The 13,900-nt window shown below is 59.6% G+C and overlaps 1 protein-coding gene across 3 annotated transcripts in view; it reads left to right on the forward strand.

Moving 5' to 3' along the window:
- The window catches only part of PACS1 (phosphofurin acidic cluster sorting protein 1), a 90,407-nt gene that overhangs the window by 74,570 nt on the left and 1,937 nt on the right, over positions 1 to 13,900 (forward strand). For 2 of the 3 annotated variants that reach the window (XM_020968095.2, XM_078148414.1), the window contains exons 11-22: positions 6,513 to 6,596; positions 7,150 to 7,265; positions 7,356 to 7,491; positions 8,622 to 8,726; positions 9,002 to 9,108; positions 9,389 to 9,543; positions 9,679 to 9,789; positions 10,142 to 10,244; positions 10,328 to 10,370; positions 11,513 to 11,555; positions 11,646 to 11,781; positions 13,456 to 13,682. In XM_020968095.2, the coding sequence (XP_020823754.1) occupies positions 6,513 to 6,596; positions 7,150 to 7,265; positions 7,356 to 7,491; positions 8,622 to 8,726; positions 9,002 to 9,108; positions 9,389 to 9,543; positions 9,679 to 9,789; positions 10,142 to 10,244; positions 10,328 to 10,370; positions 11,513 to 11,555; positions 11,646 to 11,781; positions 13,456 to 13,682 (1,366 nt within the window). The remainder of the gene's footprint in view (positions 1 to 6,512; positions 6,597 to 7,149; positions 7,266 to 7,355; positions 7,492 to 8,621; positions 8,727 to 9,001; positions 9,109 to 9,388; positions 9,544 to 9,678; positions 9,790 to 10,141; positions 10,245 to 10,327; positions 10,371 to 11,512; positions 11,556 to 11,645; positions 11,782 to 13,455; positions 13,683 to 13,900) is intronic. The other variant, XM_020968096.2, reaches the window with a different exon arrangement.

A 13,900-nucleotide genomic window follows, 5' to 3' on the forward strand; every position in this document is an offset into this window, starting at 1 on the left:
CTGCTGAGTGTGCAAGACGGTAGGAGAGAGCGTGCTGTGTGCAGGAGTGGGGGGCATAGCGCCAAGGGTGCAGGAGGGTAGGGAGAGCATGCTGAGTGTGCAGGAGTGGGGGACAGCGCTGAATGTGCTGGAGGGTAGGAGAGAGTGCTGAGTGTTCGAGAGAACACGCATAGAAAGAGTGTTGAGTGGAGGGGGCAGGAAGACTGTCCCAGTGTTGGGGCAGGGGCAGGCAGGCGAAGGTGTGGCCTGCCTGAAGCTGGGGTGTGCGCCTTTGTCCCAGCTCTTACTGTACCCCAGCTGCTGCGTCAAGCACAAAGGGTGTGCGTAGGCCCCTCTAGATGGAGGAGGGGTTTCCGGGGGGGGCTGCGTAGCTGCTGCAGAAGCTAAGATTTGCCGCTTGTGAGGACACACAGCAGTAGCGTTTGCCTGAGTTGGTCAGAAGGTCCACTGTGCATCCACTGTGGCTCCCACTTTGCTGTGTGCCTCCAGTAGGCTACATGGGGGGATCGTAGCCTTTCCTTTTCAGCAATTGTTAACAAATGAATGAATGAGAAAACATTTGGGCCCTTTCTGTGTGCTGAGCACTCTGCGAAGAGCTGAGCATCACTCAGAGAAAAGCCAGGGCCCAGCTGTCCAGAACAGAAGGCCTCGCGGGCCTCAGGAGTGGCAGCAGGCCCTCCAGGTGCTGCCTTGACCCCTCCTCGGCAGGGGCTTTTTGGTTCTCTCTTGGCTGGATCGATGGCTTACAGCCACAGTCAAGCCTCCTTTCTCTTCGTTCCAAAAAGTCTCAACCCTCCACTTACCACAGCTGAAGGTCAAATGCAGTTCAGATTCGTTGGTCAAGTAGGAATGAAAAGCGCATTTGTTCAGAAGGCAGGAAGGCTGCCCTTAGGTGCATCCCCTCAGTGACCACCAGGTGGAGCTGCCCCACCCGGTATCCCCTACCCCAATCCAAGCTCTGGCTGCTGGGGTGTGGGGTTGGGGCTACCGTACTGTACTGAGGGAGGAGTGGAGCCCAAGCAGACCGTTTTCGACCGGCCTCTGGGAGGTCCCCTGGCTGGGTAGGCGTGTCGCTGCCTTCTCAGACCATGAGGACGGAGACCGTGCTGTCAGAGATGGGGCAGAGGGCAGCTATCTGCGCTGGCGGAAGGCACCTTGACGTTTGAAGGGCCGTCATCCAAGCAGCTAGGCCATTGACAGCTGGCTGTGGACCCCACGTTAATGCCTGCGTGTGCACATGTGTGCACACCTGTGCATACACACGCATGCACACATACACGCAGAAAAGGTGATACTTGGAGCCCTGGCAGACTGTGCAGTGGGCATCAGGTGGGCCGAGCCCCCAGCCTCCCCTCGCTGTTTCTAAAGGCCACGCTACCAAAGCTGCTTGGGCCTCAGGTCCCGGCTGGTGGATGTCTGTCTGTCCTCCAAGGACCAACTGAGCTCGAGGGGCCACAGGGGAAGGTGGGGGAGATGGTTTGGCCAGAGCAGCTCTGAATCCCCTTGGTCAAAGGTCAGCGGGACAAGAGGAGGGGGCCCCTGGAGAAGCCGGATGACAAAATGAGTGGCTCTTTTAGCCACTTCTTAGGCGCATGAAAACGTTGGCAGCTTCACGACAGACTTTGACGTCTCACCCCCCGAGGCAATGGAGTGAAGTGACTTGCGCAGGGTCACACAGCTATTAAGTGTCAAGTGTTTGGTCTGAGGCTGGATTTGAACTCAGGTCCTCCTGACTTCAGGGCCGGTGCTCTATTCACTGCACCACCTGGCTGCCCTGGCAAGCTGCTTTTTTTGGTAGTGAGACCTTCCAATCCTGGTTCCTATTACATGGGTGAGACTATCTGAAGAAACTGCGGCCCTTGACCACAGTCAGCCTTTTCCTCATGGTTCACTGAGACTCGCCCATGTCTGGTGGGGGTGGAGTGCTTTGGGGTCCGACTTACAAAACCAGGAGGACTTGGGCTTTGCAGCCTGTAAAACAGAGGGCATGAGGAACTCAGCAATTGGACAATGCCCAGGTGGGTTCTGCCTTGTCCCTGTCGGCTTCAGGCCTTCCTGCTCGTTTGTGGTCCTTCCTCTGGCCCCCAATTCTCACTGATACACAGCCGTCCTAGGATCCAGTTTTCCCAAGAAGGCGGCCCGTAGCAGCTCCTGACTCAGGGCAACCCGCTGATCTGAAGGCGTCTGGCACAGTGTTTCTGGTGAAGGCAGCAAGATGTGTAGTCTCACAGCTGATGGTGCCTGCTCCAAAATGTGATTTTTCCCAGAATGTTGCTTAGTTTTTAAAAACTAGCTGAACACACCCTGCCTCCCCTCCGGTTCCTCCAGTTTGGCCCCTGAATCACTTATCCCTCCCCCCCGGCTCGGTGCCTTTCCTGGGAGGCCAAGCAAGTGCTCCCCAGGGGGCTGCAGCGCACCCCTCTGAAGCCTGTCTGCGAGAGGCCCAGAGGTCCCTCTTTACGTTTATTAGACATGGAGAGTGATGGAGCTGGGAGAGCCCCACCGAGGGTGCACCTGGCTCCCCTGGGTCCTCCCCGGCCCTACCCAGAGGCTGCTGCCTGTGGGCACAGCTGGGCCACTTCCAGGGACCTTCAGTTCTTCGCTGCCAAAGCCGATGTCTTCTCTCACTGATGAAGTTTGGGTCCAGCGCTGTGGGAAGCCCAGATTCACGGTAGCTCTGGGCATGTTCTCATCGACTTTACTATCAGCCAGTCTTGACAGAATAGGCAAACACACAAGCTCTCGTTCCTGGAGGTGTCTTCCCCAGGCTGGACCTCCCGGGGCCCAGGGGGCCTGCGAGTGACCAGACCTGGCCTGATAAAGTCCCCTGCTACTGCTTTGGCGACCCTCGTATCCCGGGCTGGCCCATCCCCTCACTGCCTTCTCCCCTCCTGTCATTTTGGGGAGGTTATGCAATCATGTGAGGGATTCGGAAAACAGCAGGAGCTTTCCAGTTCTCTGCTTTCCCCAACACACAGGAGAGGGCGGACTGAGTGAGGCCAGAAGAAGGGGAGGGGAGGGGAGGGGAGAGCCAGCAGCGCCCTGTGGGCCTCTGCTGTGATTTCTTGGTCCCAGAGGCTGCAGCCCGGTTGTTTTTGTTTATAAGAAATGCCTGAGCACTTCCAGGCAGAGCCTCTGCATCAAGGGGACAGAATGTCCAGATGTGAGGCTCTTGCCCCAGGGCAGGAGGAGAGCCATCGGGAAGCTCTCACCCAGCGGGAGTGGACCTGAGGGCCAGACTGTAGGCTCTGCGTTCCCCCCACGGCTCCTTTTGGTTAGCAAGAAGGTAGATAGAACTGTTTTTAAAATAGAAACCAACCCACCAGCGTGGTTGAGCTCCCGCATTGTGCCAGGCCCTGGGCACACTGCTGAGGGCGCAGTGATGAAAGGGAACAGCCTCATGGGGAGATGGACACACTTCTGTGGTTCTCTACAAGGCAGGCTTTGGGAAAGAAGGGGCTACAGGGGCAGGGGAGGCCCTCTGGCACAAGGGAGGGCTGGAGCCGAGTCTGAGAGGAGAGATGGTGGGATGGGGAGAGCTTGCAGTGCCGAGCAGGGGCGCTGTCCAAGTAGGGGTGATGTGGCCAGGCCTGTGCTTTAGGAAAATAAATTTGGCAGAAGTGGAGGCACGGAGACCAGTTTGGAGGCCATCACGGCCATCTGGGCGAGAAGGGATGGAGGGGAGCATTTATGAAGCACCGACACCGAGCTGAGCACTTCGCAAGTGCTGTCTCATCTGGCCCTCGCAGCGCCCTTGTGAGGAGGATGCCGCTATCATCCCCACGAGGCAAACGGAGGGGGAGTGGTTCTGCCCCAGCCGCACCGAGGCTGGGTTTGGGCTCGGCTCTTCCTGACCCCGGGCCCAGCATTCTATCCGCTGAGCCGCCCAGCTACCTCTGATGGCCTGAACTGAATGGTCACCGAGTGACAGGAAAGCGGCCCGAGTAGAACTGGGCCTGGAGTCAGGGAGACATGAGTTCAAATCTAGCCTCAGATACCCAGAAGCTGGGTGATCCTGGGCAAGTCACCGCACCTCAGTCTGCCTCAGTTTCCTCTTCTATAAAATGTGGATAATAACAGGATGTGAGCATGCAGCGGGCCAGTTATTGTAAAGTGCTTCACACAGTGCCTTGCACGTAGTAGTGCCATACGGATGCTGGCTGTTATGATGTGTGTTAGTAAAGGAAGCATGGATTGGTGGCTGCTTGAGCCCGGGATGACGCAGAGCTGTGAGTGTGGGCGCCCAGACCGCTGGCAGGCAGGGTTCTTAGCAATGCAGTGGGATCGCTCTGCCAGCCCTTCTGCAGCTCCTTAGGCTTTGCCACATGCCTTATCTCTGTGCCCTGGGGTCTGGGGGAGCCTCGCCTCTTCGATGGACACGGGATGGCTTTAGGCGTGAGGTGGGGCGCCGGCCTTCCTCCCTCTGGGTCCCAGTGAAAGCCTGCCTCCTCCAGGAAACCCCTCTTCTCGGGTTTTTTTGTTTTTGTTTTTGTTGTTTTAGGCAATGGGATTAAGTGACTTGCCCAGGGTCACACAGCTAGTCAGTGTTATGTGTCTGAGACCGGATTTGAACTCAGGCCCTCCTGAAGCCAGGGCCGGTGCTCTATGCACTGCACCACCTAGCTGCCCCAAATTATTATTATTATTATTTTTTTTAGGCAGTTGGGGTTAAGTGACTTGCCTAGGGTCACACAGCTAGTCAGCGTTATGTGTCTGAGACCGGACTGACTCCAGGGCCGGTGCTCCATCCATGCGCCACCTCGCTGCCCCCCAGCCCCTCTTCTTCCAGTGCCTGCCCTTTCCTCGTTCCGATGGCTGTTCTCGGTCCACGTCCCCCCCCTTAGAGGGCAAACTCTTTGAGGTCAGGGACTTTTCTCCTCTCTGTGTGCCCAGTGCCTGGCACAGCGTAGGTGCTTAGTAAATGTTGGTTAGTTGATTGATTAGAATTTAGGAGAGAGCCTGGGGCTGGATGTAAAGATCCGGGAATCCGTGAGAGCTGATAAGGTCAAGTAAGAAACTAGAAGAAAAAAAGGTTCAGGTGCAACCTTAGGTACACCCACACTTAGCAGTTGTAGCATAGATGATGACCGCAGTCAGCGATGGAGACTGTAGGAGGAGAACCAGGGAAGGGCAGTGTCATGAAAGGCCAGCCAGAGGCCAGGGTGGTCAGCGCTGACAAAGGTTGACTGAGAGTAGACTGTCAGATTTGGCAGTTAGGGTATCATTGGTTACGGGGGTGGGGGGGGGGGCGCGCACTGTTGACATCAGAAGCCAGACTGCAAAGGGTCTTGGAAAGAGGGCAGCATTCCCAGGAGCTTGGATAATGGAGGATGGCAGCATCTACTGGTGGGGGAGGCTTGGGAGGAGAAGATTGGGGCCATCGGTAGCCTTAGTGCAAGGAGGACCGAGGGGCAGTGAGATAATGGGAACTGGTAGCGGCCCTTTCCTCCAGCGCCATTTAGCAGCACACATGGAAGAGTGGAGTCATCTAGAGCTGGGCTTTGTCAGGACACCAGAAGCTACGGGACAAAGGTTTGAAGAGACCAGAGAGTGAAGGATTGTGCTAAGTTTGGACGGGTCACTTGGGGCTTGAGGTGAAGAAGGCAGGAGGCCGTGGCTAGAGCCTTGGAAAGACCTGAGGAATGGTGGGGGGAGGAGTCTAGGGAAAGATGGGACAGGAAGAGCATTCCTTGACATAAGGAGCTTGGTCATGGAAGTGAGACACTCGTGGGTAATGATCAGACTGAGGGTGTGAACCCCCCCCGAAGGGGTCCTGGCAGCCGGGTAGAGGCACGTGGACTCGAGAAGATTTAAGGAAACACCAGCATCCATATGGGCAGGAATGAGGGGTGGAAAGGGATGATGTTGGGGGCAGGGTGAGTGGGCACAACGGAGCCGGTAGGGAGCAGCCACCGTGGTCCTGATTGGGAGATAGATTGGGGCAGAGTGAAGCTCAGAATCTCAGGAAAGACTTCTGCCTGGTGGGGACAGATGGAGAATGTGGAAGTGGCATTGACTGGTAAGGATGCGAGGCACAGCCAGTCTCAGAAGGGTGGCCAAGGGTGTGGTGTGTTCCCTGGTGGGAGCGTAAGAGCCAGAGGATGGAAGGAGCAGAAAAGGGAGGTCAGTTCATTCTGCATTGGGAGTCCCAGAGGCGCCGAAGGGCCATAGGGTCGATAACTGTGGGGCAGGGAGCAGGCTGGGCGGCTGGGCCCCGGAGCAGCTAGGGTCGGCCGGCATTTGGGGCAGCAGACTCAGATGGGACCAGGGAAGGGCAGATGCTGGCGCCATTTGGGATCAGGGCCCACGAGGTGGGATTTCTGGGTCGGTTCCCGACTGCGTCATCACCTTGTTGGCTCCAGGAGTAACCCGTGGGTGACTCGAGGCTGGGCTTTCCAAAGGTTCATATGAAGATGGCCAAAGAATGTTCTTTGAGCACCTTTGAAACCATGGTAAAACTTGGGATGAAGGAACATTTTTTCAATAGTGATCGATACTTGGGGCTTTTACAGATGGAACTGACTGCTCTGGACAGAGTCAAAGCTGCTTCTTGGATCAAAAACCCAGATGACAGTCTGACCGAGAACGATCCTCTGGTATGTGTGGGTCAGAGCACTGCAATTGGGTGTCCAGAAATGAGGCTCCGAGCTGCCCAACGGGAAGCGTTTGTTTCTGAGCTCGCCAGGCTGCTGCCTGGGTCCCTTGGCAGGCAGGCTCCCCCTCTCTGGTGATCATCTCTGCCCACACTCCCTCCACCCCAAGGTCATCCCTTCCCCTTTCAGTCCTACCCCATGTTGTGCCTCCCTTGGGGACAGTCACTGTGTCCGCCACAGTCTTGGGTTCTAATTCTCCTTGAGAAGAAGGCCTTGTTTGACAGCCTCCTGATGATGGGTCTCGAGCAGGTCACAAGATGGGGGTCATTTGGCCCGGTCCTTGAGAACGTCCAGAGCAGTCTAGCCTGAAAAGGGGTTACCTGTCAGTTATGATGAGGTGCTCCGGGTGAAAAGGCAGGGAGGGAGAGATGGGCTGTGGTTTGCATCATTGCAAGGAGTATCCCATGGGGCTCCCAGGCGCTCTGGAATCTTACGGTCCCGTTGGGTAGGGTCAGTGGGTACAGACGGCACCATCGCTTCTCCTCCTCTGTGACAGGACATCAGCGACCAGGACATGTTTGGAGACAGCAGCACCACCCTGGTTGTGCCAGAGAAAGTGAAAACGCCCATGAAGTCCGGCAAGGCGGATCTCCAGGGCTCCGCCTCCCCCAGGTACCTGTGGGCAGAGCTGAGCTCGGGCCTCGAGGACCCTTCAGTAGCAGTAAGATGTCACGGACACCTTCCTCTCCTTGTCTCTGGCAGCAGAATGGACGGGGTACACACCCCCAGGCAGAAGAGGAGCACCCCCCTGAGGGAGCGGCAGCTCTCCAAGCCTCTGAGCGAGAGGACCAACAGTTCGGACAGCGAGCGGTCTCCTGACCTCGGCCACAGCACCCAGGTAGGTGCCCCGAGTGCGAGACCTCGGGGCGCACACAGATGGCAGGAGTCACGTTTTCATAGGGTCAGAGGCTGTTCCCTGGACACTCCCAGGTCTGATACATTCTGACTGCTCGGTAAAGACGGTGGTTATTTGGTCCAAAGCTCACAAGCTCCTGGTTCCTCCCAGTAGACTTGCAGGAAGGGACCGTTCCGTTTAAGCACTCAGTGGAGGCCTGTTGACTGATTGATTGAGAAGACCATTGCCCCAGGCCCCCTCTCTATCCAAGGGTCTGAGGCCGCCCCCTGCCCAAGCCCTGTGTCAAATAGTGTTTCTCCAGGGCACTGCGGGGGCTCATCTGTGTCTTTAAACTGTGGATTCTGGAATGGGGAAATTTCCCATTTTGAAAAATGTGTCAGAGGTGGGGGGTCGCAGAGCAAGGCAGCCAGAATGGTGAAGGGCCTGGCGGGTCGGTGCAGTGAGGGCAGAGTGGAAGATGGGGCTCGGGGTGGGGGCACCCCAGACCATCTGTTTCATAGGAGCGATCGAGGCTTAGACTTGTTCCTGGCGCAGAGGACAGAGGTCGGTGCCGGGGGGCACATCCCAAGGAGGTCTGATGTCAGGGAGACCTGGGCTTCCTCAAGAGATAGTGTCCTTGCTTTGGGTCTGCCTTGAGGTAGGGCCAGGGCTTTCTCGTTAGACCAGATGCCCCCCCCCCAGCTCCAGGACTCTGCTGGTGATGCTGCTGGCCACGGGCTTTCCCAGTGAAGGCTGGTGACATTGTGGGGACGCCTCAGACAGGTGACAAATGAGGCAGTTCTCTGGGCTGGCTCAACTCCTGTCCCCCGGTGGTGCCAGTATCAGAGACAAGCCTAGCCCAATGAGCACCCTCAGTGTGGGGACTGAGATGCCTGTCTGTTCTCCATCCTCTGGGCCTACGCTGCTGCCACCCCGGCCCCGGCTGCTGTGCCTCGCTCAGCTCTCCTCGTGGGCCCTCTCTGTTGCCTTTCCTGTTGGTTCCAATGCAGGTCACACTTGTCAGGCGCTGCCTGCAGCTTTCTCCTCCCCCACCAGCCCCCTGTCTGCCTTCCCTAACCCCCGCGGGCCCCGGGGGAGGACCTGACGAGCACTTTCACCCTGTCTCTGCCTAGATCCCAAGAAAGGTGGTGTACGACCAGCTGAATCAGATCCTGGTGTCTGATGCGGCCCTCCCAGAAAACGTCATCCTCGTGAACACCGCTGACTGGCAGGGCCAGGTGAGGGAGGAGGGGGACAGCCGCGGGCTACTTGGTTTCTGATGTCCCCCTGTCCTGGACCATGGGCGGGCCAGTGTCCTCAGGTCTGAGTCGAGGACTGTAGTGCCAAGAGTCCTAGGAATCACACACAGAAGGGACTCTGTGGTTACTGAGTCAAGCTTTGGGCAGAGCGGGTGTCCCCGAGAGGCTGCCGGGGGTTAGCCCTGCCCCAGACTCCTGGAGGGGCCGGCGAGGGCAGAGTCCGGCCTGACCCACAGCCTGTGCTACCCTTCCAGTATGTGGCAGAGCTGCTTCAGGACCAGCGGAGGCCCGTTGTGTGCACGTGTTCCACCGTGGAAGTCCAAGCCGTGCTCTCGGCCCTGCTCACCCGAATCCAGAGATAGTAAGGCTCCAACCCCCACCCCTTCTCCGAAAACCAGTCATCCGACCCCTGCCCCCAGGAAGCCCCAGGGGAGTCTAGAGGAAGGTCCAGTGTCCTCGTTCTCCACCAGGCTCGAGGGTGGGAGCTGCCAGCCTGGCCCGTCACTGGCCCCTGGGCCCCTGGTGCCTTTCAGTAGGACCCTCCCTGACGGGTGGGACCTGCCAGGGCCGGCTCTCCCCCACCTCTGCATGAGCAGCCCCTGGGGGGCCTCTTCACCGCCCTCCCGCTGCTCCCTCCCCAGCTGCAATTGCAACTCATCCATGCCGAGGCCTGTGAAGGTGGTGGCTGTGGGCGGGCAGAGCTACCTGAGCTCCATCCTCCGGTTCTTTGTCAAGGCCTTGGCCAACAAGACGTCCGACTGGCTGGGCTACATGCGCTTCCTCATCGTCCCCCTGGGTGAGTGGGGGGGCAGGCATGTCTGAGGCCACATGGTGGGGGGGGGAGGAGCAGGTCTGAGACCACATGGGAGGAGGGGTTCAAGGGGGCCAAGGTGGCCAGCCAGCCCTCACCTGCCGCGTCTCCCTCCACCAGGCTCTCACCCTGTCGCCAAGTACATCGGCTCGGTGGACAGCAGGTACAGCAGCACCTTCCTCGACCCGGCCTGGAGGGACTTATTCAGCCGCTCGGAGCCCCCAGTTTCAGGTAGTGGCCCTGAGGAAGTACCACAGGCAGGGGAGATGCCCCCGAGGCTCCCCCTCCTCCTTGCCATCGCTTGATCATCTGAGAAGCCAGCGGGGTCCCTTGGAGTCTGTTCCCAGTGTGGGCCCAGAGGCAGCCGGAGGTCTCTCTGAAAGCCTTGGGGCGGAACCCTGGGACTTGATCTCTAAGTCCGGTGCACTCAGTGAGCTTGAGTCTTTTGGGAGCCGTTCCAGGCCCAGGGTTTCGGCAGCGGGTGTGGTGAGGGAGAGCTGGAGGGGGAGACCCCAGAGGAGGCAGCAGGCAGGGGGTCTCGGGCCCCCGGGTGAGCGGCCCTCCCCGTCCTCCTCCTCCACAGAGCCTCTGGATGTGGCGGGCCGCGTGATGCAGTACGTGAGCGGGGCCGGCGTGACACACCAGCTGCCCGTGGCGGAGGCCATGCTGACCTGCAAACACAAATTGTGAGTGCACGTTTCCCCTGCCCTCCGGGAGCATCCCGGGAGCGCCCCAGCTCACAGTGCCATCTCCCCTTCTCTCCCAACAGCCAAGATGAAGATTCCTACCAGAAGTTTATTCCCTTCATTGGGGTGAGTCCCCCCTTCTCTTCCCACGAGCCCCCGGGCTTTGGGGCTCTTCTGTGGGCCCCACACCACCCTGACCCTGCGTCATGGAGGGAAACCTCTCCTGGCTGCGCCCCTGATGATGTGGGACCCTGGTGTTCACTGCCCGAGCAGTGAGTAGAAAGGAAGGGCGAGAGCAGCCTGTCTTTCCCTTCGGGGAGATGCCATGGCCCAGCCTGTGGGGCTCGGCTGGGCGCCAGGTCAGTGCGCACTGGAGAGGAACATCGAGGTTCACATGGCGAGGAAGCAGAGCCCTTTCATGTCTCTACCAACGATTTTACTTAATGTTAACCGAAGTGGATGGGTGCCCCCTTCCCAGCCCCTGCAGCTCTCTGGAGCGAGGAGGGGCTTCTCCAGAAGGGGCTGCCACTGGCGGGCAGAGTCTGCCTCTCACCGCGCTGCCCTGGCTTCCTGCAGACCTAGAGCACATGTGCCCTGGGATCGCAGGCGAGCACTTCCTCCAGAGAGCGCCATAGCGGGAGGCCCGGGAGGGGTGGTCAGGGCGGCCCAGCGCAGCAGCCCGGGCGGGAGACGCGGTACGTTCTGCGGGCAGGAGCGCCCTCCCCTCGGCCCCAGTGCTGGCTGTGCCTGCTCAGGCCCTCCTGCAGAGCTCCAGACAGGCTCGGACGATGTGAACGGCCTGCGTCTAGCAGGGCCTCAGGCCTGGCCCCCCCCCCCGCCCAGAGCCTCTCCTTCTCTCAGAATTCTCTGGGGATTTTGGGGTTTGGTTCGTTCTGTTCTTGCTGAGGCAGTCAAGGTTAAGTGACTTACCCAGGGTCACACAGGTAGTGAGTGTCAAGTGTCTGAGGCCAAATTTGAACTCTGGTCCTCCTGACTCCAAGGCCAGAGTTCTATCCACTGTTCCACCTAGCTGCCTCTTGGAGTTTTTCTTTTTGGGGAAACAAATCCTCAGAGGGCTGAGTGCAAGAGGAGCTTTCTCTCCTTTGTTTGTGCTTCCTGACGCGCCCTGCCAGAGACCAGTCTGAAGAGTGTGTGGGCGCGGTGCCGCATGGCGCGTGGCGTGGATGCCGGGCAGAGGAGGAAGCCCCCCCGCCAGCATAGGGACCGAGGGAAGGAACTGATGCTCCCCTGTGTTTCCTTCTCTTCAGGTGGTCAAAGTGGGCCTGGTGGAAGACTCCCCTCTCACAGCAGGTAAGACTGGGGGCGGGTGTGCTCTCCGTTGCCCGTGGACGGGGCACGGGGGAGGAGAGCTCTCTGGGCAGCAGCATCTCTCCCCCTCAGGTGACGGTGACGACGTGCCTGCGGTCGGCCTCACTGTCCCCTCCACGTCCCCGCCTTCCGGCTCTGGCCCGAGTCGGGATGCCTCGGCCACGCCCCCTTCTTCCCCGTCCATGAGCAGCGTGCTGGCTGTGGTTGGGTAAGCCTCGCTGCCGTTGTGCCCCTCCCCTGCCCCGTTCCCCCACCCCAGGCCACCTCGAGGTGAACCCCGCGAGAGGTCAAGAGGAATCACCCCCAGGGCGCCCGAGTCTTCCATCTCCTTGGTGTGGCCGAGGGCGGGGGCCAACCCTGTGATTTTGTTGGTAGAAAGAGCCCCCTCTGCCAGTGCAGGTCGGCAGCCCTTTGCAGCTTACATGTCCTAGAGGAGCAGGGGCCGGCTCGGGGTCCTTGAAGGCAGGCGTTGGGCCTGTCTCCCTGGCTCTGGGGCCAGCTCTCTGTCCATTAGGCCAGCCTGGCCGTCTGCTGCATCTTTGTAGGGTGTGTGAGTCCCAGCAGGCCTTCCCACAAGGCTCGGGCCCTTCCCCAGGAGCAGCCGAGTGAAGTGGGAGGGGGCTTCTTTCTACCATTTGTGAGGGGTGTGGATGGTTTCTGGCCCCTGCAGGGAAGCGACTGAGGCTTCCTCAGTGACCCTCCCAGGTGCCTCTGGTCAGCTCCACCTGCCCTTGACCCTCTCCTCCTGTACTGGGGTAGTGGGAATGGGGGCAGCCTGTGGCCCTGCGTGGCATGACATGGCCCCGTGGACAAGCCTCCATCTCCCTCTGTTGTCTACCCCCTGGCTCCTTAAGGAGGCCTCTTTGTCTCTGATCCGGCCCTCTGGCTTAGCCCTGCTCCCCCCAACACTTGCTGTCCCCGGGCCTTCCCCCTGCCTTCCTTCCCCATCCTGGGTGAATATTTTAAGATGAGAACACACAGCAGGAAGGATGATGTGACAGGAGCCACGGTGGCCTCTGTACCTATTACGTCTGATGCCTCCTTTCAAGAAAGCGTCAGCTGCTTTTCCCCCTCGGTGCTAAAATTATGCTAGAGCTCAAGGCGCGGTGAAACAGGGAGTGTGCTCAGTCCATGGGGCGTACTGCCACCCCTGGTGCCCCCCTCCCGTCCTCCCTGCCTCTGAGCATCCTGGGACTGGGTTGTAAGGCTCTTCTTCCCCCTTCCGCCCCACCTCCGGTGGAATGGTTGCTGCCCCCGTCACCGCTGCAGCGGAGAATCTGGGGAGAATGAAAGGCTGCGGGCATCTTCACGGCTCCAGGCCGTCCCCCCACATCGGCCAGACAGTCCCCAAACCCGAGATGACCAGGTCGCTCCCCTGCTCAGATGCCTCCAAGGCGCCCTAGCACCCCCAGCCTGGCATTGAGAGGCAGAGCCGCCCTTTCCAACATTTGTGAAATAAGGGAGATGAACCGAGAAGGCCTGGAATGTTGGGCAGAAGCTCGGGTTCTGTAGTGCTGGAGGGGACCCTCACACCTGGAGAGCCTTTGTGCTGGGCTACGCAGAATCCCTCCTAGCCTTCTTGGTGCTGACTTTGACAGGAGGTGCTCACGCGCTGTCTAGCGCTCTCTCTCTCTCCCTCCCTCCCCCTCTCTCCCTCTCTCCCTCTCTCCCTCTCTCCGTCTTTCCCTCTCTCCCTCCCTCTCCCTCGTGTTCCCACCGTCTCCCCGGGAAGCCCAGGCTCTGCAGCCCTTCAACAAACGGTCCAGAGGAGGGGGAGCCCACATTCCTCTTCCCATCCCCCGCCCCGACCCCAGGAGAGCGGAAGCCCTCCAAGGCCAAGCCTGCTTTGCGTCCAGCTCCTTCCATTTCCGCTCGCCTCCAGGAGTCCCAACAGCCCTTATGGGGACGTCATCGGCCTGCAGGTCGACTACTGGCTGGCCCACCCCGGGGACCGGCGGCGGGAAGGCGAGAAGAGGGACGCCAGCGCCAAGAACACCCTCAAGAGCGTCTTCCGCTCGGTGCAGGTGTCCCGGCTGCCCCACGGCAACGAGGTGCAGCTCTCCGGCACCATGGCCATGACCGTGGTCACCAAGGAGAAGAACAAGAAAGGTGAGCCGGGGCTGCCTTGGAGGCTGGAGTCGGGCAGCCTTCACTGTCTCTTTGCTGGGCTGGGAGAAGGGCTCTGACCGAGGGGGCAACCATCTGCTGGGCGGCAGGAGGCCCGGGGCTCTGCTTAATTTAGAAAGGGGCAGACGGGTGGATGGGGAGAGACCTCCCCATTTGGCTGTGATCCCCCAGGCTCCTCCTCAAAGCCTTTTCTTTCCCTC

The sequence above is a fragment of the Phascolarctos cinereus genome, unplaced genomic scaffold (assembly GCF_003287225.1).
Source record: "Phascolarctos cinereus isolate Bilbo 61053 unplaced genomic scaffold, phaCin_HiC Scaffold_9;HRSCAF=440, whole genome shotgun sequence".
Lineage (NCBI taxonomy): Eukaryota > Metazoa > Chordata > Mammalia > Diprotodontia > Phascolarctidae > Phascolarctos > Phascolarctos cinereus.